General features: G+C 42.6%; 1 protein-coding gene across 8 annotated transcripts; it reads right to left on the minus strand.

The window, feature by feature from the left end:
• Nucleotides 1–26464, minus strand: ACAD9 (acyl-CoA dehydrogenase family member 9). Of its 8 annotated transcripts, XR_015773638.1 has the most exons (22): nucleotides 26292–26464; nucleotides 24423–24516; nucleotides 22976–23077; nucleotides 22694–22800; nucleotides 21871–21971; nucleotides 21085–21163; nucleotides 19989–20163; nucleotides 19317–19390; nucleotides 18054–18129; nucleotides 17319–17389; nucleotides 16818–16937; nucleotides 16026–16154; nucleotides 15221–15300; nucleotides 14576–14702; nucleotides 13797–13874; nucleotides 13162–13290; nucleotides 12369–12441; nucleotides 11832–11949; nucleotides 10330–10493; nucleotides 2363–2488; nucleotides 1005–1150; nucleotides 1–360 (listed from the first exon to the last, which is right to left on the minus strand). XR_015773638.1 is itself a non-coding variant. In XM_014261089.2 (19 exons), the coding sequence occupies exons 1-18, from the start codon at nucleotides 26418–26420 to the stop codon at nucleotides 11849–11851; spliced, it is 1845 nt and encodes a 614-aa protein (XP_014116564.1). In that variant the 5' UTR covers nucleotides 26421–26464; the 3' UTR covers nucleotides 7173–10493; nucleotides 11832–11848. The 8 variants fall into 8 exon arrangements, 5 of the variants coding, with proteins under 5 accessions (XP_014116564.1, XP_014116565.1, XP_087917853.1 ...); XR_015773640.1 differs by lacking the exon at nucleotides 10330–10493; XR_015773639.1 differs by lacking the exon at nucleotides 1005–1150.
• Between the last annotated feature and the right edge of the window lie 1254 nt (nucleotides 26465–27718).

Raw genomic sequence — 27718 nt, forward strand, 5'->3', positions numbered from 1 at the left:
TGAGTTATGAATATGCATTTTTATTCAATATTTCTGTAAATAAAAAGCCTGTATTCACCTGGGGAGAACCAGCACTAGCCCAGAGCTGTTAATAAACATACACTTTTTAACCCTAAAATAGTTCAAGAGTCTGTGTCTGGGTCAGTTGGATATTAATACTAGATCATATCCATATTTTGGTAAATCGCAGCCTTTGTGTTCTCTGTGTTTAAGATACAGTTTTCTGGTGAGTTGGCTGTTCATGGCTTTTCTGTTTCACTGCAAAATCAGTTGTAAGTTGTTTTTGGATCAAATCCCGACAGCTCTCTTTCGTCATGGATTCGGAAGGAAAATGTTGAAACTGAGGTGCCTAGAAAATACCTTAGGAAAAAAAAACAAAAAGGGCTTGTGAGGGGGGAGCAAGTTTTTAAAGTGCAAGTAATCTGATTTCAGTCCAATGAACTTGACTGTTCAGTGACATGACATGATAATGAAATCATCGCATGTACGCACACAATACATTATACATCTACTAGACATCTCAATTATATAATTGATAATATGTCTCATGCAATTTGTAAACAACTATGGGCCAAAATTCGTACACAGTTCTGTGACTGTGGCATTAAGCTTTGGCTGAAATAAAAGGGTTGCTAGCTTGCAAGTGCACAAATCCACTGGTCGATCACAGCAAGCCCCCGTCCTTATAGAGTTCCAGTTCCTCCAGAGAGGCCTCAAACTTGACCATATCAGACAGCAGTTTCTTGAGCAATTCAATCACTTAAAGAAGTAAGCATACAAATTTATCTCTACATTATGAAGAGCAACTCTCTGCTGTGACACAGTGTGTTTGTTTAAGGGAACCCTGAGTGAACAGTTACAGAGCAAGTGACACCACAATCTGCCAAGAAATTTTACAATACAGCTGCCAAAACCCACAGCATTGCAGCCAGGGAGGGGAGCCAGTGGCAATTGCTGCACTCATTGTCAAGTTACCAATTCTCAGGTGACTGCAATCTGCCTACCTTCCTCAACTGTAAGAGATACTTCGGGGGGCGGACGATCTGAGACACGGCAGAGACCTCTATAGTCAAGTTAGATGTTAGTAGTTTATTTCAGGGCGTGGGTGATAGAGCCCTGCTAGGAGCCAGCAGATGAAGCTCAAAGCAGGCTGAGAGGGAACAAGACAAAAGGGGGTAAAAGATGAATACATGATTTCAAGACTTAAGATAGCTAAGAAAGAGAGTAAAAGAACAGAAGTGAGAGAGCCAGAAAAAGAGGCAGAAGAAGAGAAGGAAAAAGAGCAGCAAGCGAGTGAGCTCTCCTTTACAATTGCTTATATAATCTATACATTGAATATTCTATTCCTTTACTAACCAATCTTTATAAGTATACTAATACAGTAATATTTGTGTGCAACCTATAGAAATGTCTGCTTTTGCATATTTTTAGTTATCTCAGGGGTACTTTGCACTTTTCCTTATAAGGCTGGGGAAAGGGGTCTCAGCTTAGTTTTACTGGGGGAAAGAATGTGTTCTGGCATACCAGACTGGTTTCTTTGAATCATTCAAACCGTGTTTTCATTTGTATTTCTTCCTTAGCCTTTCTGGCTAAGGAGTCATATTTATAATTCCTTTCTGATTCTACCTTTCTAACACTCAACAGCATCAGTGGCTACAAAAACTTTCTCAAGCTTAAGCCTCCCCTAGAGGCCGTGGATTATCTTTCCTGCTCCTTGCAGGGAAGGCACGTCTTCTCTGTGACCCCAAATGAAGTCCCTCCTTCTGAGATGAACCCCAAGCTATGGGCCACATAGAGCTGTGCCCATCTTAACCTACGAGAGAAAGATCGAAACTTTAAAACTTGGGAGCGTCACTGTTCACGCTGAAAAGCCAGAATGCACCATCTCCGGATAAGGCACAGAATGGCTCCAGTTGCAGACACAAATTTTTAAGAATGGATAGGAAGTAGCGTGGGACACGTGTTGCAACATTTAGATCTTGGGTGGCCTCTGCCATGCAAGAGAAACTGGAGTGCCAAATCTTCCTAAGCACAAATTCCTCTCCTTGACCAAATCGGTCCTCAACTGGCAGGTTGAACTTTACACCCACGCATGGTGCTAAATATAAGAAGAAACTGGAGTTTCCTTCACTGAAATGAGGGCAACAAAGATCTGGCCCTCACAACTGGTCAGGCACACCTTGGCAGACTCTGTTAGCTCATTTCAAACAGGGAGAAGGTGCACGAGGAACATGCATGTCCGCCTCAACGCGAGCGGAAGAGTCGCTCGCGTGTACTTTCCGACATGCCCTGAAGCACACGGCCAGGAATACACTAATGAAGTACTTGTTATGGGGAATAAATAGACTGTTAAGGACTTTACCTTCATCTGTGTCCAGTCCTCCTTGTACTGAGTCCTGTCTGCCTCGTTGGTGGATTGAAGGTGCTTCTTCCTAAACTTGTCTCCTACCACACGGAGGTGTTTAGTGAACACCAGGCTTGGAAGGGTCTGTCGGAATAGGAGCAGAGGCCGGGTCAGAAAAAGGAGCTGAGAATGAGTAGGTGCAGTCAGTTTCACACACACAGCACTTCCAGGATACAGTTGCTTCTGGTACATCTATGCAGTATTCTAAGCAATTATTTCTAACCTTTTATCCCAGCTTTAATAGGTTATTCCTAATTATCACCACCTTTATAACCAGCACTTGCCTGCCCCTGCAATACACAGGCACAGGGAGGGCACTGCAGTTATTTACACAATAGAACACGCAGCATACCAAATTAAACACCCTAGCAATACATCTCACTTTTGGAAACAAAACCTGGGCAGACACTTTAGTGTTTAAAACCCCTGTAAGAATAAAACCTGCTTTAAATATATTAGGCATCTAGCCACAGACACGCCTATGAAAATCAGTGGAGTGGTGATGAAAAAGGAATTACTTCCTTAACCTGTGAATAATCATCTCTAAGATTCTGTGATGCAGTTACTACTGCACACAGCCACAAGTGGCTTTTTAATTAATAGGCAAAAGAAAAAGGAAATCCCAGTTTCTCCCTTCTTGTCTGCAAAGAAACAGAGAAGGGAGAGATGCTTCTCAGAGGAGCATGGTAAAAAGAGAAGAGGCCCTGGGCCCAAGCTGCAGTGAGTAAATTTCTGTTTGGACATCGGGCAAAACCACTGGGCCAATGTTTCAAGTGCCACTGCTAAGAAATGTGTGTTATGGAGGCATGTGGACTTCATGTCTCCTTTTACAGGACAAACCATACTCAAATATGGCATCTGGCCCGCATTTCTTTCTTTGAGAGGTCATTCTCAATGAATGGCTGGCAAACTACTGTTTGGTCCACTTCTGAAAACATGCCATACCCCAAGTGAAGAGCCAGATGTTTACAACACTGATGTCCATGTAATTTGTTTTATAATGTCAAGACAGTCAGCTTCTCTTAGGAATTTTAAATATATCAAGCACTCCAAATCATGTTCCATTTTCTTGTGTCTGAACCTTAACACTTTCTTAAAACATTTATGTTAGGAATTATTTTACCATAGTCCTTTGCCTTGAAACCCATGGGAATATCACCTTTGAAGCCAGTGGGGAGGGATCTGGGACAACAATGACCACTTTACGGCATGCTTGTGGAAAAAAACCCACCTGGAGTGCAGAGGAAGCCCGATCCAGCTCCTGCAGGGTCCCGGCCCGCCGTCTCTCCCGCCCTCTGGAGCGGGGCACGCGAGGAGGGGCGGCCCTGTTCCCACCCCACTCGTCCGCCCTCTGCCCCCGCTGCTCGCCCAAACCGGCCCCGCCGGGCGGCCCCCGCCACCGCCTCAGTCACCGCCCCCGGCCCATCCCCGTCACTCACCGGCCCGGGGCACGGCGGCAGTACCGTGCTCTGCCCACGTGGCGGCAGCACTGCCGCAGAGCTCGGCCCGGGGCTCCGCAGCACTTCGGGCGCGGTCAGAGAAGGGAGGCAAAAAAACAACGCGTGGAATCCCCTTCTAAAAACTCCTAGAAACGGAATGCCCCCAAAAAACCCTGACCGAAACTTAACAACCCCTGCCTCTAACCAAATAAAAACCAAAAAGCCCTTTTAACTTAAACGGTATTTAACTATTTTTTAATATCTGTTCTTATCATATTTATATTCTATATTGATAAACATATATAATGCATAACACATAGTATATTAAAATATATCAACATCTATTTATATCTTATTCATACTGAATATTAATCTACGTGTCTATGTTTATATTACTTATATTAATTTCTTTTTTTATGTCTATATCTTTATATATTTATTATAGATTTGTACAGTTTAATTTCTATATTATTTATTTAAAAGCCCTGCCTCTAACCAAATAAACACCAAACATCCCCTTTACCTGAAATGGTAATTAAACATTTTTTTAATGTCTATTTTTATCAAATTTATATTTATATACTACATTGATATATGTATTAACACACAATATATATTTGTCCTGGTTTAGGGTAAATTTGGGAGAGAACTGCTGAATGGAGTCCTTCCAGAAAACAAATTCAAGCGCCTCTTCTTCTGACTGGTTTGGGAAAAAGAGTTTTTTTCAAGAAAACTGGGAAAAAACTGTTTATTTAACAGAAATTGAATAATATTAAAAAATAAAACTTCTTGCTGTTCAATGAGATGGCAAATCCAGAAAAAAAGTCTTTTTCAAGTGGTGTAGCCTGGCTCGCTCAGGTTCTTTTTGGTCCCACTGGCACTGGAAAGCCGGTGGTTCACAGGCCTGAGCTCCGGGGGTTTATCTGCGTTCTCAGTCCAGAGTAGGTTTGAACAGATCCAAGAAAAAGGTAAAAAAAAACAGTCCAGGAAGCTACTCTGCCTCAGCTAGCTAAAAACTAACTAAAAGCAAATGAGAGCTCTGTCCCGCTGCCTGTCCGAGCTGCATACATCACAGTCCAGGAGCAAGATGCAGAGGAGTGAGGGGATCTTTCTCAACACAAACTGCGCCCTCCTTTCCCCCCCGCTTTGTTCTCAGAGCCAGTCTTAAGGGTGCAGAACTTAATATGTAACATAAACAAATCAACTGGGGATATAAGCATCATAAAGTCACCCCAAGACAATAATATATTTAAAATATATTTATATTAACATCTATACAGATATTAATCATATTATATATACATATATTCATATATATTTACATTACTTATATTTATTTCATTCTGTATATATATATCTATATCTTAATATATTTATTGTATATTTGTATATTGCAGATTTTAAAGCCCTGCCTTTATCCAAATAAAAAACAAACAAGGCTCTATTTTAAATTATATTTAAATAGTTTTCTTAAATTTAAACTTATAGTTTTTATTTGTTATATTTTATATATATATTCATATGCAATAAAGATTAGAATATATTACAATAACTAAATATTACTGATATTTTATGTGTATATTTATTTACATTATTTATATATTTTCTGTTTACATATACATCTATTCTTACCTTTATATATTCCTCTTCAAATTTTTCTACTTTTATGCTTTTTTAAATTTGTATTTGTTTCTACTTTCAACTACATTTTAAACTATATAAATTCATTAACCTAACACATCAATTACAAAAACATAAAGCCTTTAGTCAACACTAGTATGCACTAATCTATATGGAATTTATACATATAAATTTCAATCGCTAAACTTTAATTTGTAATTTATACATAGATGTATTTTATACACCAATTTACATGTAATTAATACATGTGAAAACAAAACCTATTTCTGTTACTGACATAACAAAATCATAACACAAGAGGGAACAGAAAGAGGGCTTCTTTCCAAAGGAATTAGGACATAAATTCCTGTTCTCTGCCCACACCTATAAAACAACCAGGAAAACTTGACAGCTTTTTGTATTCTACATCCACCCCTCCCTGAGAATTTCCTGGCAGCTATGGATCTCTCTGGGAAAGAGCACCCAGCATGTCCTCTCCGCATTTCCCACTCAACTATTCCTCAACCACACGGTGCCTCCCTCTCCCAAGGACCTTGGGGTGCCCCAAATGACATCAGAGCCCCCCAATCTCCACCTGTTCCCCACAGCCTTTTCTGCTCACCCCCAATAATAATAATAATAATAATAAAATAAGCTGTTTTATTAGAGCTCTTTCCATGTGCAGATCACAGCAAAAAAGGAATCCGCTGCAACAATGAAAGGAGGTAGCCCCTGAAAGGGTTGAAGTTCCTCCCAAGCCGTGCAGTCTGCAGCGGGGGTCTCCACCACTTATTTCATCCATCCCCATCTGAAAGAAAGCTAAGACAAAACTCGAAATGCTGGAGGACAACTTCACAGCTCCAGACATCTTGTGTCAACCTAGGAATACCCTCTAGACTCCAACTACACCCTACATTACAAATTTCAAAACACAGGGGCCTGGGACTCGTCCTTTTACACCTACAGCCAGGCTGGGCAGCAGGGCAGAGCAGCTCCGGGCCAACTGCACCCAAGACAACCATGACACACAAGACAACAGACGAGGGGACACAACAGGGAGACAAAGCTCTGGGCAAGAAGGATGGCCTCAAGGACCGAGAGAACGCAGAACGAGATGACCTGGGTGAAAAGGATGGCGAGCCAACAAGGCTCGCAGAAGCTGGGAGGAAGAAGATGCTGACAGAACGGCTTTCTCCAAGTACCGCCAAGACGGATGCCCGAGAATCTGACGGCCACGGTCCTCTACCTATCTTTGCATTTGTTCAAGTCCTAAGCCGCAACAATGGATCCTTGCGGCGCACGGCTGTTGACACAGCTCAGAACAAGACCTCTAAAAGACATCCAATTGGATGCTTTTAAAAGAGAGATGCGATGCCGAGGCCCCTGAGAGCTCCCAAGACAAAGCTTCGACGGCGTCGGCGCTGGGCTGAGGAACCTGGAGGCTGGAGATGTGAGGAGTGATGCCAGGGTTTCCAGTAAGCCTCCGGAAGGGATAAGGCAAAGCATGTACAACACGAGAGGCACAAAAGACACAGAAGGCATGACAGACAAGTGGCACGACACGCCCCATGCTGCTCTGTCCTGCACACCTCAGCACTGTGAGCAAAAATGAGGCTCTCTTCTGCAGGAAGATTTCAAGGACTTTAGCCTTTAATATCACGACTTATTTCAAAGACTGGTTTGTGCAGACAGGCTTTTACTAATATATAAAATATAGCAACACAGTATAGAGGCACCAATACAGAAATGCGTGATTGCGTGAACAGTAGTTTTAGAATCTATAATGTAAACAATGTAAACAAAGTGCATAATGTAAACAATAAAGGGCTTCCGCAAAATCATATTGGTTTGTTGTTCAGAGGTCCACAGCTCCTGCATGCTGGTGACCCTAGCGATGTGATTCTAGCAACATGATCCAAGGGAACACGTTGTGATGACAGCACTGTGATTACGAAGCAGGCTAGACCCTTTGAACTTTGAAGGGGGTCCTGCAGAATGAAAAGGCAGGAGGTCTGGTCAGAGACTGCCACAGCTGGACCATGGCAGTGGGAGGCAGAGGATAGCTCCATACAGGGTTGGGAGGGAGGCTCCCTGGATGAAAGTTCTGGAAAAAATATGCAGATGCTACAGTGGGTACACTGGAAAAGGTGAGCAATCACGGGCTGGAGAGAATGGGAAAGGCTTTGTCAAAGGAAGAATTGGCCACGCTAAACATCCTCCAGTATATTCTCTAAGAGAGCAATTAAATATGACACAGAAGTCCTAAAGGGACTGTTAAAATGGGGTCAGGGGAGATGATTTTTTGCCACCCCCAGGAGTGTTACGACACCCTCGAGTGGGAAAGGCTGGGAGTGATTCTCTGGGATGCTGTGAGTGATGTGTCAAAAGAAGCCAAGGGACTTAGCATAGCATGGAAGTCAATGCTTACGGTGCTAAGTCAGTTAAAAGCAGAGAGAGAAGCACCAGGATTACCCACAGGATGCCCCATGGTATCCCCTGCAGAGTTAACAAAAGTAGCAGGGGGGTGAGTCCCTGCTATCCCCTTTGTCACCCAACTAGAGATGTGTTAGAACAAAGGGATTATTTTTACTAAACTAAAGAGTCTGATAAAATTAAATTCCCAATTCGAAGATTTACTGCTCAAGGTGATGGAGAACTTCACTGAACTTTGGGGCTCTGTTGGTGTTCAGCTTTTTGATCTTGCTGCTGGGAGAGATGGGGTTGCGGCTGTTTCTCGTCAAACGTGCCATGTAATTAATGAGATCTTGTCAAACTGCATAGCTAGCAATTTTATCCCTGGAATTTCTCCTGTGCAACAGCATGTACCATTTTTGACCCACTGCCGAGCTCACACCACCTTTGGCTGCTTGTAATATTGAGTCATTGATTTTAAAAGAATTAAAGATTTTAGAAAAACTACAGATTTTAGTTAGAGATAGGCATTGCTAGAATGAATTAGACTTAATCATTAAGTTAGAAGTAGGGTCTGAAATAATGAATCCCAGACTTAGGTAAAGAATTACCTGTCTTTAAATATTTGCTTAGCTGTGGTTATAGTGAGGAAAGGGAAAATGATAAATAGGCTTAAGAAGATAACAGACCTTATATCTGAAAATCTAATTAAATTCACAAGAGAGGAAAATTGGAGTCCTACCAAATGTCATCTGTAGAAAGGTCAGAGAGAGGAAGAGCGTTCTTTCTTCATCTTCTGACAACCCCTCCTCACAAAAAACAACCCCTTCCTCAACTTAGGGAACCAACCATGCAGGCACAATGACTTTTTAAACTCATTACCATGCATTTTAATACGAAGGAGGGAATAGGAGGGATTTGTGTTATGAATAAGTAGCAGTATTTTGGATACTCAAGACTTTTGTAAATAAATAGACACTGGAATCTTTTGTTAACTTGCAGTATGCATTAAAGGGATGAGCCCCACACTTGCCCAGCACTGTGATTAAAACATACCCTTTCTAACTTTAAAATGTTAGAGAGTTTTCCTTGTCCATTAACAGATTGATATTGAGTCTAGATCAATACTGCTATCGTGGTAAATCAATATTGCATCGGGGGTGGGGGGAAGCCCTGCCCTGAGACTACATTGTACTTGTAGCCAGGGATATAGAGCCCACAAGTGATTCCCTCGACTGCATACATGAACTTAATGGTGTTGGGAATAACAGTCCTGAAAAAAGCAGCAGCCCCCCTAACTTTTTAACTGAAGGTTCGAGTGAAACCAGCTGCAATCCATGGCAGCTGTGCCAAGATCTCTTACAACATTACTGAGCATGCTCCCTTTGAACAAAATGGCGGCACCCTACAGGAAATTAGCATGCAACAAGATGGCGGCCCCCACTACTGAGCTTGAGCACTGCTGCAGACGCCATTTTGTAACCATCGAGACTGCCGACCTCCCACTGCAGTGCCACCTTTGGCCACTTCCATTATTGCAAAGAAAAGGGAAGATAAAAAGTTCTGTAACGAAACACAGGCAGAAGAAACAAATCTACAGGATGCAGCTCAACCATATCCAAACAAAGAACAAAATTTATTTCCTCCAGCTACCAGAGACTCTTTGAATGTTAAATCAAGTGCTCATTCAGAAAAAGCAATCCTGCAAGCCCAACCAGCAGGAAGCCCAGGGGACACATACACAGAAATAAGACAAGGAATATTTGGGCCATTCATTTTATCCATAGATTGCCTCACACAAGCCATTGCTGCAATGCAAACAGAAGCCATCAAAACATGCTTCAACGTGGGAAGCCTGGACACATAAGCAAATATTGCTCAGAGCTCACAAAAAATATAAAGCAACCAAATTGTTGTCTTAGATGAAAAAAGGGAAGACACAGGCTTGGGATCTGACTGTAACGATAATGTACAGTTTTAGGGTGCTCCAGAATGAATAATAGCATCATTCCTTATTCCAGGTGTTGCTGCTGCTCAAGCTTTGACTACACTTAGTAAGTTGGGATGCTGGACAGTCAAGCAATTAAACATTACTTCAGCTGTTTTAAATCAAATGCTCACTGATGTACATAGTATTAGACACAACACACTGCAAAATAGAGCTGCTATAGATTTTTTTTGCTGTTAGCACATGGGCATGGGTGTGAGGATTTTGAAGGAATGTGTTTTATGAATTAATCTCTCTGACCATTCTGCATCTATTCACAGGAGACTCAAACAATTACAAGATAACAGAATAAACTGATTGTGAATGATTGGGGTTTAGATGAATGGTTTAAGGGATGGGGAATAACTGAATGGTTGGAAGATATAGTAAAGGAAACTTTGTTATTACTAGTAGTCATTATTATATTGCTTTGAATTATTCCATGCATAATAAAATTGGTGACTCACTTGTTAGAAAACACAGTAAAGAGGGTTTGGCTGGTGCAAGAAGAAGAAGGGAGAAATGTAGCAATGTAGCTACATTAGGCTGTAGTGTGCCCCAGCCAAACCATCTGTAGAATTTCTTATCAGACCCTCTGGAATTTCTCAAGGTTGCTGCAGCATAAACTGTTCTAGAATAAAAAAGGAGAGGCTGAGAAACAGAAAAACATCACAAGAACCACACAACAGAGGGCAGTTAAACACCTGGATTGTAACCAATCATAAACCTTGAGGAGTGCATGCTGAACGTGTGGATAGTATAGAGGCACCAATCCAGAAATGCGTGATCGTGTGAACAGTAGTTTTAGAATCTATAAATAAGTGCATAATGTAAACAATAAAGGGCTTCTGTGAAATCATATTGGTTTGTCGTTCAGAGGTCCCAAGCTCCCACACACATGCCTTGAGAACAGGAGATCATATCCAAGGATTTCTGAGCTCCTCAGGCACTGTCAGCCACAAATCATGATGCTGAGGAGTGAGTGATCTCCGGCTGAAGACAAGTGCAAGATTCTCTCCTGTCAGCAGCTTCCTGGCTGGGAGTTTGGTACCTTGGGAGGGCCATGGCTAACACAGCCCTTCTGCTTCATGGGAAAGATAAAGCCTTTACTTCACCATTTGCTCTTCACGTGCAATTTAAGGGCCTGCTTTTTCTTGTGGTCCTCAAAAGACACAGTCCATTGATAAAACGGAGAAAAATGCCCCAACCTCTTAAATGCTTTGATAAGCCAAAGGAAACCTTGAGGAGCACACAGTGGGTCAGTGCTGCCTGACCAACCCAGAGGCCTTTCATGACAGAGTGACTGCCTCACTGCACAAGAGCTGAGCTACAGATGCCACCACTCTGGACTTCTGTAATGCTTTGAACACATCATCCCTGCCCTTACACGTCCCTTATTTGGAGAGATATGGATCTGACAGAGGCACAGTTTGGAGAATGACGAATTGGCTGGGTGGTGACATCCAGAGGGTTGTGATCAATGGCTCAGAGTCCTGATGGATGTCAGTGACCACTGATATCCCTCAGGGTGACAGCAAAACCACCCCTGGACACTGGGAACTCAATGTCCTGATGGTGCTGCTGGACAAGAGAGCTGGAGGTGCCCCCCAAACAGAACTGTTAGGATTCCCCAAGTCTTTCAGCACTTGCTCAGTGAATAAGCAGCTGACTGAAGTGCAAAGATACTGGGAAATCACACAATCCCTTCCCTGGGAAGAAATATGTCCCTATCCAAACCTCACCTATCTTTATCCAGCTCCAAGGGGAACAGACATATATATACATCTAATAAAGTAACTTCAGCTTTAAATAAAATATCTTTATTTATCTTTTTCATATGAAGTTGTAGTTAGAAAGAAGTTTTATTTTATACAGTTACATTTAGTAAAGACATTAAATAGCAGATGTTTTTAAGGTGTCAAATACTGGAACTGCAGAGAATTCCTCCCTGATTTACATTCATCAGTACCTGCTGTTAGAGAGGCATCAGAAGGTCCTGTCCAGGGGGTGGGAGCAGATGTATGCCCTCTTCTCCAGGATCTGCTTTGCAGCCTTTTTAATGGAATCATCCAAGTTTTCATCGGCATCTACAGAGAAACAGAGAAAAGTCAACTGAAGTACCATAAGGAGTGGTTTTGAACAAATGCAGGTGTGTGAGTGCCAGGAAGAAACTGAACATTCTCTTCTGAAAAAGACTGATTATTACAGACTGAATTTCAGAGAGCCAATGCCCAACTGGTCAGTACTTCCCAAAGACTCCAAACACCTAATTTCTACCAGTTACTTGTCAGGAGTATTTACTACTGATAGATTTTATATTCCTCAAAAAAAGAGCCCTAGCAGTTTGCTTTAGCTATGAAATTAAGAGACTCCTTTCAACAGATTCCAGCTCTTGTTTGAATTAAAAGCAGAGCAAAACTCTTCTGTTGGTCACATCAAACCCACTTTCTTTTGATCACAGTCTGTGAAAGACAGAAGAGTGTAAAAATTATTTTATAGTACTTACATTTTTCTAATTGAGCCATGGCATAATTATTCTTGAAATAGGCTTCTGTGCAGAAGATATTTGTAAGAAGCACCTGGAAAAAGAAGCAAAATTAAGTTAAAAAATGGTGAATTTATTTCATAAACAAAACCACATAGTAAAAATATAGTAATTTCAAATTCTCAAAGCCCTTTGATAATGGAGTCCTGCAGCCCAGTCACGTGCAGTGCAGCCTCAGCTTTCCCTTTGAGCCCAAAGCTGCCAAGGGTCAGGGCTGGGCTGAACCTTCACCCAAAACTGGCTCCAAGACTGATTGGGAGTCAATCCAGAACACGGCTCACACAAAGCAAAGACACAAGGCCAAAGCCAAACCTTCATCAGATTGGATTTGTTTTAACACTGAATTGTAGCAAATTTGCTCATCCTGTAACATCACTGCTACACTTTACCTGAGCTACTAAATAACTACTGTCCTATCCTGAACTGTATTGCCCAAATACTGTTGTAATTATGTGTTATTATTCTATGGAAAGAGCTTGTGAAGAACTGCATGGTGTTAACAGCTTTGAGACAACATGCAGAACTGTGATGAGGTTCTAAATGTTGCTATATGTGTTAAAGAAGTATTTTAAACATGTTGAGAATGTGCAGCTCAACAAGCAGAGCCCCTGAGAGGCACTCTGCACTCTGGCAGGTTTAGCCACATTCTGCTGCACTTTTATGGGAGCGTTTGCTGTAATTCCCAACAAATTCAGCCTGCCTGCTCCCAGGAGCACAGCCTGAGTGGGAATGGCGGGTGATGAAGGATACTCACCTCGTGGTCATGGTTCCTGAGCCCAATGCTGATGGAGCGGCTCGCCCGGGAAATGGCTGCAGTCATTGCATACAAGTTAATCACCACATCTGCAACTCTCTTCAGCACCAGCTGCTCATCCACTATTGTCTGGGACAGTAAAAATCATTATCAGTTTGTGGTTTGTCAGTTTAAAACTTTAACTTTTGTCAGTTTAAAACTTTAACCAAATACCAGTGTCCATATTTCATGTTTAGGTCCAGCTTTATTTTGCATAAATAGGTTCTAGCCTAGGTCAGAAATTACCATAGTTAGTTTTGGGTTAGCTAAGCTGCATCTTTTAACAGTCTGCTTGTAAAATTGTAAAATTGCTGTGCACCTTAAACCACTTTGCCTAATACCTGCAGCAGCAAGATTTATGCTTACAGAAGGAGACTGAAATAACCAATTCACTGAGAGTGCTGGTGCTTAGGTTTTGGTTTTAAAAATGTAACTTGTACATTACACTGAGTACAGAATGTGTGTTTTCTAACACCCAGTGAGAAGGTGTCATGTGAAGGAAGTGCTGGGTCCTGCCACACTCAGTCCCCTGCAGGTCCCAGTGGTGCCCCAAGGATAAACTATTCAGGAACAAGAACAACAGACAAAACAGTTACCTTGCCAAACCTACTTAGCAGGCCCCTGACTGTAGTTCCAAAATAATAAACGTTTTCTTCAAGTTTCTTGGCACTCTCCTATAAATCAAAAGAGAAAAAACAACAATTTGAGTGGTTTTATAAAAGAAAAGCAACATACCCACACCCACTTCAAACAGGATGCTGGATTTTCTCTTTTTCAACATTCATCCACTTTGCTACTGAAAGCCAGAAAGGCATTATTCTTTCTCTCAAACATGCATTAAAATTTTCTGGAGTTTAGTCTCAGTAACTTTCAGTATAGGCTTATGCTGACAAAAGTAACTAAGAGAACATCCCATGAAAAATGTACTTTATCTTTTTGCTATTAAGAAAACATTCAGTTTTGGTGCTAAAACCTTTTTTCCTAAGTGATTAAGCAACTAGGTGTATGTGCAATTCCCAGAAATTCTTACCTGAAACTCTGTTACAATTAAACAGGAAAAACTATGTTTTGTAACTGATCTTACAACAAAGGGCACTATTACAGACATTTTAATATAGTGAAGTCTCAATTTATACAAATTACCCAAATGGACCAAAATCTAGATTTGGTATAAACACAGGCTTAGAGCAGCCCTCATCTTCCCTTGATACCTGCACAATAACTGCAACTTCTTACCCTGACATGCTGCCAACATCTGCTTACACTGGAAAATCTCACTGCTCCTAAGAACACATTTTGGTTGCAAAACCAGGGGATTAAGATGTGGCAAGCAGCAAAAGGAACAAACATGAAATCTCAGCACTGAGGCCCTTACCTGGAGGCTGGGATGCACCACCCCACGGTCACCTACAAGCCCCAGATCCACCTTCCTGCCCAGGGTGTCCTGTAACCTGGTCAGGAACTCCCCCAGGGCCACTCCCATGTTTCCTTTCTTGATTGAGCTGAAATGTTGGGGAAAAAGTGGCTGTTAAGGAAATTCCAGGAGGTTCAGACATAACCAGTTGTAATTCCAAATACTTTAGCAGAATGCTTGCAGTTTGTCCACGAATTACCAAGTCTCAATCCATTTTACTGTGAAGTCTGGAGAACAACTGTGGTGCCTTCGGAGTCATCAGCTGCTCTCCAAGACACCCACAAGGAATTCCAGAAACCGGTACTCAATACGCACAATGCAGCTGTTGTGCCAATACAACTTAATTCAGATACAAATATTCATTATTGGTCTTGAAAAAAATAATTATACTTTGTGTAAAAGTCTAAGATAAAATGTGTTAAATGCTACAACTCTTAAATCTATGAACAATCCCATTAGAAGATGAAGAGCCCCTGTAACACTGAACTTTTACAGGCAATAAACAGAAAATAGTGCAGGTTTTCCCTAGAGTTTCTTCTCTTATCTATAATGTTATCAGATTCTGTTTAGTTTATTAAAAACTATTAACAATAAATAAGAACATACTTAATTTTGTCAGTTAAGATCTTCCCTGCATGCTGCATCCCTGTCAGTGCAATGTACATTCTCAGGATTTCATTGGTTCCCTGGAAAAAACCAGAAGTGAGACAAGTGGGTAACCAGAGTTTACAATACTGTGCTTTCCAAGCTGGTCTGTTGTGCCCTTCCCACTGTTCCAGTATCACATGATGACTCTCCCCACACATAAATTGCTGCCTTTTGCTTTATCTGTTTTAATTCTGATTTCATGGGGTGTTGCAGAAGTCAAGCCCCTCATTATTAAACACACAAATGTATCACAATGTAAAGGAAACCAGACTAAATGCATTTTGAGTGAAAAAAGTTCTGCCCCGTTCCAGTAAAGGAGCCTTTAAATAGTTGTAGAACTGCTCAACATGAGCTGAGTTAAAATCAAGTCTGGCAGTCACTCTGATGTGCACATGATGGATCACTGACAATCCAGCTTGGAAAGAGAACAAGTTTCAGAAACAACCTTTCCTTGACTATAGATCCCCAGCAGTAAGTTAATTAAACTTCTAAGTTGATCTTTTGTGAGTTCCCCTACTTCACTTGTTAGAAGCACACAGGAAGAAAGGTTACTGCTGTAACTCACACTGTGGTCAGTCTATAAAAGCCATTATTTTATTATGGGAAGCTACTATTGATATTCCAAAGAAAACAAGGTTAGTCCTGCAGTCTTACTCTGTAACAGACTTTGCAGTTGAAGGAATGAAGTCCTGGTCAATCAAACCTCACCTTTATAAAATGTGTCAAGTGCAGTTTGCAGTAAAAACGGGATCCTGGTACTTGCCTCGAAGATGAGCAGGATCCTGGTGTCCCTTAGGTAGCGCTCATAGGGATAATCCTTCATGTAGCCAAGGCCTCCAAGGATCTGCAGAGCCTCACTCACACATGCCCAGGCCCCTTCAGAGCTGAACACCTGCCATGGAACAGGGTTTAATCACCAGTGAATAGATAATAAATCAGCAGTAAACACAGCATGCTCAGCTCTGGGGTTGTACCTACAGCACACTGCTGCAGTATTTTCTGTGTGTTACACCTGTCCTGTAAACTCACCTGGAAAAGTCTCCTTGTGGCTCAGGGGGTTTAGTCAAACTCAAACTGTGTCCTTGCAATGCACAAAGCAGTCTTCAAAAGGGCACATTCAAGGGAAAGGGGCAGCTCCACACGAGCAGAGCAGCTGTGGCTGCTTGGCTGGAGCCCAGAACAGGAGTTTTCTGCAGTGACCACAGCATAAGGGACACCCTGGCAGCCAGAGCCTGGATGTTCCACAGGGTTTGTTCTGTCACCAGTTCCCTGGGAAAGCTGGCACAGCAGCAGCCTGGCCAGGCTGGAAGCTGAGGTGTTAACTGAGTGTCCCTGTGCTCAAATGAGGCCTCCTCAGACCCCAGCTCAGGAGGGCTGTGATATTCCCAACCTGCTCTCTGCAGGTTTTATTTCATACGAGTCTGAGCTTGTGGGGTTCAGACAGAACAGTATCTATGATCTCACCTGGCTGCAGTGCTTCTCTCACCTGTCTAAATGTGCTGAGCTCTCAGCCCTCTGCAGACTGAACACAGAGCCCTTCCCCAGCACTGCTTACCTTGACCATGGCAGCCTCCACAGAGCAGTCAGGGAAGCCTGGCCTGTCCATCATCCCTGCAGTCAGGTAAGCCATGCTCTCCATCACATAGGCTTTCACAGCCATTAAACAAAATTTCTCCTGCCAGGCAGCAACATGAGGAATCATACAGAAATTCAGATACAAAAGTCCATAGTCAACCCACAAACTTAAAAAAATCTGCAGTTTTTATATGTTTAACATTATCAAATTAATCAATAAAAAGTACCACTTCAAAACAACAATGAACAAAACATACTTTTATACATATTTACTTTTTTTTACATTTACATATTTTTTACATATTTTATACATATTTATCATTCTAGACATTTGAAAGATCAGTGTACAACAGTCAGCACCAGGTACCAGGTTCACACAAATTTCTAGCAAATCCTTTAAACCGGTACAGCCAAAATAACCCAAATACAAGCTATGTCCTGGCACTTAGCACAGAGATTTAGGTGTTTAGGTTTTTGTTACCTGAATTAATCCAAATTGGCTGAGTTTCTTATTGAATTGTTTCCTGGTACAAGCATACTCTGATGTCAGCTCTTTAAAAAAAGAAAAACAAATCCAGCTCAGAAGGGCTGTGACATTCCTGCTGCTGGTGTCTTTCCCTGGATGGTGACACTCCAGTCTATGGCCAGGAAACCCCTGGCTGCTCCAAAAGCAGCACTTTGTGAAAAACTCATGGTGTTGATCAAGTCTGGGACCAGCCTGTTAAAGGCTTTTGAACCAGAGGTGTGAATTGTACTCTTAGAGAAGTAATCAGTTTTGGTGCTAATTGATTACAGAGACTTCTGTTACTGTTTTGGCTAATTATTGGCAGAAAACAGTTTTATTCCTAATTACTGTGTGTAGCATTGAGCCAGTTATTCAGGTTCTAGGGGAGATTACACCTTCTAAAAGCAATAGTACAGAGGTTTTTTTTGGGAAGAACATTTTTCCTCAGGGAAGTCCAACAGAAGCAATAACCTCCCACTCCATAAAATGAACCTGCACTGTATGAAAGGAAAAGAATCTTTATTTCAAAACCTTTGCAAACAGGCTTTTAATAACTATTTTTCAGAATGGTATTTTAGTATTTTAAAGATGCCAAAGCATGTTATGACAAGATCAAGACTCCTGTTCCCACTCTGAGTGTACTGCATTATCTGTCTCAGTCAGAGCTGTTTCTGCTGGCACCCAGCCATCCAGAGCACCCAATTCACCCACCTATCAACTTCTTAATCATTCCAGCAGATGCACTGCCCATGCTAAATCTTCCACTGTTGAGGATATTCATGGCAACCTGTGAAGAAAAGATGGGGTTTAGGCCACATTCTCCTTAGGCCATGCTGGTCACTATTTCCTGCTTCAGTATTCCCTGGATTTCACTCTTCACTGGGACATGCTTCCAGTCCTGGGAAGTGCCCTCACATCAGCCACCACAGCTCTCAGCATCCCAAGGAAAATGCTTCAAAACTGGCTATTTCCTGCCACCCATTACATCCAATTTTATATCTGAAGCAGATGATATAGGAAATAATCTCTATTCTAATTAGAAGAAGGTAAAATGTAGATAAAAATGTATTTATCTGCAGCTGGTAAACAACATTCCAGCTAGTCAGCACTGCTCCAGTTTAGCAGATGAGGAAGAAAACCACAATATTTCTCCCTGCAGTTGACCTGAGATGCTTGCTCTCTGCCTCAGATTCCTTGCATCAGCACACCACAGAAAGGAACAAGAATGGAAGTGTAGAAATGAAATACAAGACCAATAATGCACAAAAACAGATTTTGTACTCTGGTGCTGTTTCTCAACATGGGTGACTCAGGTCAAAGCCTGTTCAGAAAGAAGTCACTGTCCTACGTTTTAACTTGTCAGGAAGACACCATAAAAATCTTCTTTTAATCTCCATTACATTAAAGAAGATTATTTAATTTAGCATTTAGACCTAGACTTGCCTGCTACAGCAGGAGTAAGAAGTGGAGAAGGAGTAAGAAGCAGCTTGGGCAATCTCAAGGTCTCACTCTCAGAGAAAGGTTACACAGCAAGGCCACCTGTGGTATCTTTCCTGGGGTCCTGCCAGCATTTCCTTGTGCAAGAATCCAGCCCTGGAGAAGCACCTGACAGCCATGGCACCTTGGGCCTGGGCTTGCCTCCAGCAATTGCCTGTGATACTCATTCCTCTGTCTCCCTTTCCACATTCTGCTGGAGGAACCAGCAGATGACATGTGTCACATTCAGGTCAGAAGGGCAGCTGAAATCACTCCCTTTTCTGAGGGGACCCCATGAAAAACAACCAAAAGCCCAAAAAGAAGAAACACACAGAAATCTGAAGTGATGGCACACTGTGCAGTGTCCAGTGACACCAGTCCTCCAGCACTCTGCAGTGTGGCAGTGCTCACACCATCCATGAGGAAACTGCAGTAAAGGGGCAAAACAGTCTCCCTCAGGCTTTTAAAAATCACCAGTAGTTATCCTTCACTGCTTACCTTAAATCCCCCTCCAACTTCTCCAATTACATTCTCTATAGGCACTTTGGTGTTCTCAAAATGTACTTCACAGGCTGAAACACAGAATTAGCACTTAATCATATATGACACAAAAGTATTTAGAAGACATTCAAGAACTTAAATCATTATATGTAGCAAGAAATGCAGTCTTCTTAATGCATTGTTTATGACAGAATTACACATGCTTTGTCAAAGAAGTGAGAATTTGGGAAAAGGCTGTAGTTGACATCAATTACTGATATAAAATATTTTAAATGTTATGAATGTACACTGTGTAAACAGAGAACTACAGTTTTGTCTTTATTTTGAGTTCTAAGGAACTGATTGAACAGCCACCAACACAGTGAAAAGCTGCAATCATTAAAAAGCTTAGAAGAGCTGGTGAAAGTGGACTTCTAGATTAAACCTATTGGCCACTCAATCTCCTGAGTGATGTCTTTCACTGCACAGTGAATGAACTCCACAAAATGTATTTGTTATTTCAGACCATGCATCATGAAGGACTCCTAGGAAAAAACAGCTAAAGAAACATGAAACTTGTACTGTAACATGGAATAAGTATTGATTTGCCTCCGAATTCAGATGATTCAACCAAAATAAAACATTAAACTATTAAGACAATTTCTGCTAACAGTTTTAGGTGATTCTTACTGTTGGAGCCTCGAATGCCTAATTTATCCTCGGGCTTCCCATGGGTGACACCCCCAAAGTCCCGCTCCACGATGAAAGCAGTGATTTTATCCTTCACCTGCCCATCCTTGTCCACAACCTCTGTCCTGGCAAACACTGTAAAAATACTTGCCAGGCCACCATTGGAGATCCAGACCTGTTTTGAGAGAGGGAAGATGTGTAAAAAATAAAACTGTGCTGATTTTATGAGCAGAGTTCTCACGGGTTTTGTAACAGGCTGGGCAAAGAACAGAGTGCTGAAAAATTGCTGCTCCTTCCCTTCAGTTCTAATGAGTGTCTGCTTCCAGTGTGAGCACATTTCTGAGGAGAGCTGACCACACATAGTAAGTTTAGAGCAACTTTAAAACCAGAATGTAGTACAATATGCATTAAATGAAAATCCACAGTGCATTCCTACAAAAGCTAGTACATCCTGCTGCTAATGGCATGTGAGAGATACAGGGTCAATGCAGACTGGACAAACCCTGTGCCCAAAAATTAACTCTGATGAGAAATTCTCTCATCAGCCTCTCCCCCAGGGTGGGCCTCTTCGCACCACAAATGGATCAACAATACAGGTCAAGTCTGCAATGCACCCAGTACTGCTGAACCCAGAACATCTCTAATTTCCTCAAGACTGGCTTTTGACACTGTTTCTTTTAGAAGAAAGGTTCCAAACAGTCCTATTTCTAATTAAATATCAAGTTTTCTTTTAAAATCTAGCCTGAAGAACGATGACAAAATACAGGTTTAGGTTTTCTTTTACCTAAGCTGTCAGGAAGGGGGCTGATTTACCAACTAACCAACCCTCCCTGAAGCTGAACACACAAATGGGTGATTAGAGAAGGAACCTGGAGTGGTTTTCTATTTTTCTTACCAGGAGTTTAATGCAGTAATTCCCTAACAATAATGTTCTCTTGTCTTTGTGCCTAAACCAAGGCACATGGTCATTTTCCTCAAGCTTGGAAACCACCCAATTCCAGACTGATGCAAAAGTCAAGGACACTTCCTACACTTGTAACAAAAGCCTTTCCCACTCCCAGTCTGTAAGTAGGTACCTGTCACCCTGGGACAGTACCTTGGAGCCATTTAACAGGAAGTGTTTCCCATCTTCACACAGGGTTGCTCTTGTCTGGATGGATGCAGCATCACTCCCACTAGGAAACAAACAAGTTAATAATGTTTAAAGAAATAAACATGCTTTAAAAAACCAAAACTGCATATTCTCTCTCGTCCCATCCTTTAAAAAGGAGGGGTTCTTAAATAGCAGTGTATCAATTTTAGCTTTTAACTAACAAGGAAGCTCACTAGATTGAACAGCTCTGAAAATTACCTGAGGGGACATTTTTGCTCATTGCTATGTTATCAGCGTTATGACCTGACCAGAAGGTGCAGAATGCCACAAAAGCAACTTTTTGGAGCTACACTTTGAGCTATGTGAAGACACAATGAGCTTGTCACTTAAGTAGCACCCAAAATTCTTCCTTTTAGTTTTGGTAAATTTTGGCCTTCAATGCAGGCAATATTTTGCAATATTTGAAGAAGAACTGAAAGCATTCTATAACAGTCACAGCACGTTATTTCTGATGTAGCACAAAGCATCCTTTCAATTTATGGAAGAAATTAAGTAAATGAATTCCTGGGATGAGAACAACAAGAGTCAGGGATTTAATGGACACTGCCAAAAGCAGCACATTGGGAAAGAATAACACAGTCTGGAGCTTTTTTGTGAAGTTCTTTTAAAAACTAAAAATACACCACAGATTTGTATATTGAAGCCACAGGCCCCAAATAATGAAGATTTAAGCTATTAAGCAATGCAGATAAAGCAGAACTCCAGCTGGATCTGTGGGGGCAGCAGCACCTGCCAGGCTCGGTGAGGCAGAAGGCAGCAATGTGCTCCCCCGAGGCCAGGCGGGGCAGGTACTTGGCCTTCTGCTTCTCAGTGCCAGCAATGAGGATCCCCTGCAGAAACAAGCACAGAAAACTTTGCAGCACCACCCTGTGGGAAGAGAGGGAGCTGACAAGCTTCAGCATGTTCAGAAAGCTTCATTTGCAAGTTTTGTGGCACAGTAAGAGACAGTTTAATAAACAAAAGACTGTATTATTTATCAGATATTAAAATATTTTTATTAGCATTGTCTGCTCAATTCCACGAGGAATTTTCTCTTGCTATAACAAACTAAGTGTGGTTTCAATCTTCTTTCTGCCATCCATCCACCACTAAAAGGTAAATACCAATAGGTGGATAAAAGCTCAAAATTGACACACTTGCTCTCAGATGAATTTTCTCCGCTAGGCTCCCAAACATGTAGCCCCAGCCAGCCAGCCAGTGTTGCTTTCTTCTGAATTCTTTCCTTCCTCATCACCTGAGCCCCCTGACCCTGTCTATTTCAATTCTATTTATTCTAGCTACTTTAAACAGCTTTGGTTTAAAAAATAACAACTTGGGATCCTTTAAAGTAGTTTTCCTAAGAATAATTATCCTAATAGTAAATTTATTGTGTACCTCCTATCCAGCCTTTCCATCTTACACTGAACCAGAGGCAGAGGCTGCTGGGGACACCACAAACCTGATTTAGGCTTCCCCAGTAGTTCTGATTTTCTCCCTTCAAGCTCCACATTTTTCACTCCACCTTTTCCATGCAATTTGTTCAGAAATACTGGCCCTAGAGCAGCAGCATTACCTTCAGCCCAATGGCCTGATGAGCTGCCAGGGTCACTGCAATGGAGCCATCCAGGGATGTGATTTCTCCCAAACGTGCATACATGGTGTTTGACAGGCCTAGCCCACCTGGAACAGGCACCAGATTTTATTTTAATATGTTTAACATGCCCCTTTCCCCCCAAAAAAATCCATTTCAAGTACAGAAATACAGGAATGCAAGAGCTTTAATTGGAGAGCTAGAAAAGTGACACAAAATGCATCCCTAAATGCACTGGGTTGTTCTTCTGTGACATTTACTCACCATATTCCTCTGGAATCTGCATGCCAAAGAGACCCAGGTCCTTCAGTCCTTGTAAGGTTTCAGAGGGGATTTTTGCATCTTGATCGATTTTCTTTGAGTCTACTACAAATACAGAAATTTTTCTCATTTAACACTGTGTTTCTTAGTGCCTAGAGCAGCCGTGAGACTGCAGGATTCCCCCAGCAGGGCCAAGGTCACTGATGAGACTTCTCATCCCCAGCTTCACAAGAATTTCTTCTTTCTAGCTTCAGCCTGACTTTCCTGGTTGTCCTCACGACATATTCAGGAAAAGACTTGGAACTGGGAAAAACCCAGCATTTGAGAAAATGCTCATTTGAGAAATTTGAGAAAATTTCTCAAACATTTCTACTGGTTCTGCATGTCAGCACATTCCAAGACTAGAATAAGCAAAGTATTTACAGAATTTTCCATCTGAACCAAGTTCTAGGTTGTGAATACAAGAAAAAAATGTATGTAAATGAGGAATCTTGTTCTTTGGAGTTTTTAGATTCTTGGGGGATTAAAAGAGCTGTTCTGTACCATGGTAGTGAAAACAAACAGAAATCATACTTTCTCCACACACTATTATTTGACCCTTTTATTCCTCCCCTAAACATCAGGTTGTTTACTCCATAAATTATGTTCCCCCAGAGAGCAAAGAACTAAAAAATATAATTTGAATAAATTATTTATTTACTGTTGGTGAGCAACACTACAATTTTACAGTTAAAATCACCTGGATCTCACAAATTGTGATGTGTGACAATCACTGGCTTCTCCAAAGTCCTACAGTCTTTGGAAAACCAGGGCTGGGATCTCTGTCAATGGGAAGTCTGAAACAATGCTGTTTAACTGCCTCAGAAATTGCTGTCCGTGCAAACCAATATTCTGCAACTGTTCTGGAATTGGCTTATCCATGGCAGCACTAATGGAAGGAACATCCTGCAATGCCCTCTTAAATGCAGGTGAGTAAGGCCTTTCCCAAACAGAATTATTACTCTAATGCTGAAAAACAGAAATTGTTTTGATTTTTCATAAGTCCTCAATGAACCATCATTTCTGAATATCTGTGCTACATTTTGCCATAGTCAGTTTTAGCAGAGTAGGACAGATAAAAAGCTATAGGAAAAAAAAAAAATCACAATATATGAAGTGGTAAAAAGCACAATTCAGCTGAGCTAAAATCGACTTCAAATCCTATCTTTATCCCAGAATACTTCTACATCCTTGGTTTTCTTAATGTTTTGGAGATTTAATTCTTCAGCAGCCAAATACTCCCCAAAAAGCTATAAATGGACATGCTACAGAATCAGCATCACTGTGTGAGCAGCAATAAATGCATAAAATGAATTAAATGTTTTAAGTATAATAATCTTATTCAACTGCTATAACTAAATCCTTTTGTAATCACCAAATCACTTGTATGGATAAAAACATAATAATATACCTTCTTCATTGAAGAATTTTTCGACAGGTCCCACAAACTGGTTGATCTCTGCCAGTTCTTCATTACTAATTTCTGGGTATGGAAAGACTTCTTCCTAAAATAGGAGAATTATTTAAGAATTTTTAAGACATGAATCATGCAGCTGAAGTAAAAATTATGGGAGATACGCCCTGCAAAGACTCTAAAAAAATGTGCAAATTAAGAATTGTGGAAAATACTCCAAAACAAAAACAGAGCTCCACAGGACTCAACACAGCAAAAATCGACCAGAGGGTGCTACCTGAACAACAGAAATATTAAGGAGAAATCAAGAGATTTTTTAAGAACTAGAATAATGCAAAAATCCTTCACCACTCGTGAGCTTTGTCAGTGTAACCCTATTTAGGGATTGATAAAAAATGAGTTTGTGTCAAAATCAATGAACTGTTCCAATGTTTCCAGAGTCCATGAACATTGTCCCTTGCAAACACCCAGCACGCTTCACCTGTTAATGCCTGGAGAACAAAGGGGAGTGAGTCCCACCACTCCTTATCATCACCAGGATTTTCTGGCCATAAACTGGGAGCAGCATGGCCCGACAGCTTTGAATTGATAAAAAATCCAAGCAAGGAACACACAAAGTGGGAAGCTGTGTTAGAAGCACACTGCTAATTTTTTACTGCCTCACCCCTTTTAAACAGAAGAATTTATCTGTGTCCACACAAATCTGTTCCTGATACCCTGAGCAATAATATCAGCATCAAAAATTCAGGACCTGGGAAATGCTAGAGGTTTTCAGAAAGCTGTTGTACTGAAATTTGAGAGAAAGAACACCCCAGACATATTTGAAGAAGGATTTAACACAGTGGAGCCTGAGTACTATCTGTTGTAACACTTTACCTGACAAGCTCTGTTGCAGGAGACTAGTGCTCAACTCATTTCAAGTGGATTTCAGCTATTCCTTCTTTCAGTTTCCTTCACCCTGCAACCTCTGATGAATGCACACTCTAAGCCTTGCATTAACAAACTGCTTAATACAGTGTTCTAGCTCAGATTTTAAGTTCTTTGTCCTGTGGCATCTCAAAGCATGACAAGAATTTCAATCTTTCCTATCAAAACTGTAGGCAGAAATTTACACAAAGTCTCGACCTTTTAAGTAAAAACAGCAAATAAAGTGATACAAGTTTGTGGCATGCCCAGAGAGTGCCGCAGAAGGACATGTTTGCAGAGGGAATCTGTGTGAGATGCGTCTACGAGAAGACACAGTCTCAAGCTGCACCAAAGAAAATACAGGTTGGATATTAGGAAGAAGTTTTTTATAGAAAGAATGATAAAGTACTGGAATGGTCTGCCCGAGGAGGTGGTGGAGTCACCATCCCTGGATGTGTTTAAAAAAAGACTGGATGTAGCACTCACTGCCATAGTCTAGTTGTGGTGTTAGGGCATGGGTTGGATTCGATGATCTGGGAAGTTTCTTCCAAACTGGTCATTCTACTGGAAAAAAAAAAACCACATAAATTGTGGGGCTGCCAAGCACAGGGGGCTGTGGCTTAGCTTAGGTTATATGGGCCATTGAGAGCTCCATGGCGTGCTTTGTGTGCAAAGGGGTCACTTCAGCTGGCACGGCTCCCGCTGAGGGCCCCTGCGCCAGCTGGACCCGGGAACTACGGGACAACCAGGCCACGGGCCGGCTCCTGCCGTGGGCTCGCACCAAGCCCTGCGGCCCCAGGTCGGGCATGAGCGGCTGCAAAAGGCCCTGGGTGTGCTGGTGACGAGCCCGGGCGGGCGATGCGCCCGGCCTGTACCAGGCCCACCGCGGCCTCCCCGCTGTCCGTCGGTGAAAGGGCCCCCGGGTCGGCCCCATCGCCGCCCCCATCCCCGCGGACCCACCTTGCGCAGGGTGCCGAGGAACAGCTCCTTGGCGAAGGCGCGGCGGGGCGCGGCCGTGCGCAGGCCGCGGGCTGTGGGGCTGGGCCGAGAGGCGCGCAGGGCTCGCAGGAGCCGTAGAACCCCACTCATGGCCGCACTCGGCGCTCGCTGACGGCACTGCCGAGCGCCCGGCTCGGCCCCGGGGCGGGGCACGGCCTCACCGGGCGGCGCTTCACTCCCAGCGACTGCCGGGACGGCGACGCACCCCATCACGGCTGAGCCGCGGGGAGCGCGGGCGCGGCAATAAAGATACTTACGGCTTCCCTTGCCCGGCCCTCCCCTCCCCGGCAGCTCCTGCGTGAGCCGCATGGCCCTACCGAGAACAAGCTCTTGGTGTATCCAGGGTGCCTTTGAATGGCCTTCCTGAAGCGAAAGCAGCGGTGCAGACCTGACGGGGAACAGCACTACAGAGAGGCATCGCTGCATCACCGCGTGGATCTGGTGGAGACGCTGAGCTGCAAGCCGAGCGCATGGAAATCGCCCCAAAATCTCCAGCCGAGTCTTAACTCGCCCTGCTCCGTGTGTCAGGAGCCGGAGCAGGGTGGTGCCGGCAGCTCCTACAGCCCTTTCCACACATAAAGGAGTGCCAAAGACACACCACTGTGCTCTGCTGCCCTGCACCAAGCATTCCCTTTCCTCCTTGGCTTTCCCCTGCTATAGCTCTGGCAGCAGGTTTTGTCTTTTTTAAAATCCCAAGTGCCATACCCGTGTGAGATTACTGAGCCGGTTACCCTATGAGAAATACTGTTGTTGAACCAAAGTTATTCACTGTTGATATTTGTTTGATTGGTTGTTGAAGTTTTTTTAGTGCCTTTACCCCGGTCGCTTTCTCCCTGCCTTATCCCTGGTTACTTTTCCCCTACATTTTATCCTCTTCGCGTCGGGTAATGCCTCCACTGCTCCCCGAAATGGCGCCCGTGGCTGTGTACAAACAAGGTTGGACTTAGTGCTGCTGGGAGACAAAAACCCCTAATGACAACGAGCCAACAGGAAAATAAAGGACCAAAAGGACATATCCCGGCAAGCTAAGAAGGAAGACCATCTTCCTACACCATCTGAGCCTGATTAAAAGGTATCGCCATGACCCAACTGGAAAAGAGTGACCCCCCTGGACAAGGAGGCGGAGGAGCAGTTTTCCTAGGGACTCCCGTGAGGAAGGAAGGAAGGAAGGAAGGAAGGAAGGAAGGAAGGAAGGAAGGAAGGAAGGAAGGAAGGCTCAGTTCGGCGCTAGTGACAAAGCTGCACGAATCCTCTGCCTTCGTCCAGGGGGAGCAGTGCTGGCGTGTGCAACCCCTCGGGCCCCCACCCCAGAGCTGTCTTTTTAATAAGGGCCTTTTAAAAGGAGCAGCTCTCCTGGCCTGTGTTATATATGAGCGGCCAACTTGATT

Source organism: Pseudopodoces humilis, chromosome 13, assembly GCF_049639895.1.
Source record: "Pseudopodoces humilis isolate 2021_Gansu_Grassland_sample_001 chromosome 13, ASM4963989v1, whole genome shotgun sequence".
In the NCBI taxonomy this organism is placed as follows: domain Eukaryota; kingdom Metazoa; phylum Chordata; class Aves; order Passeriformes; family Paridae; genus Pseudopodoces; species Pseudopodoces humilis.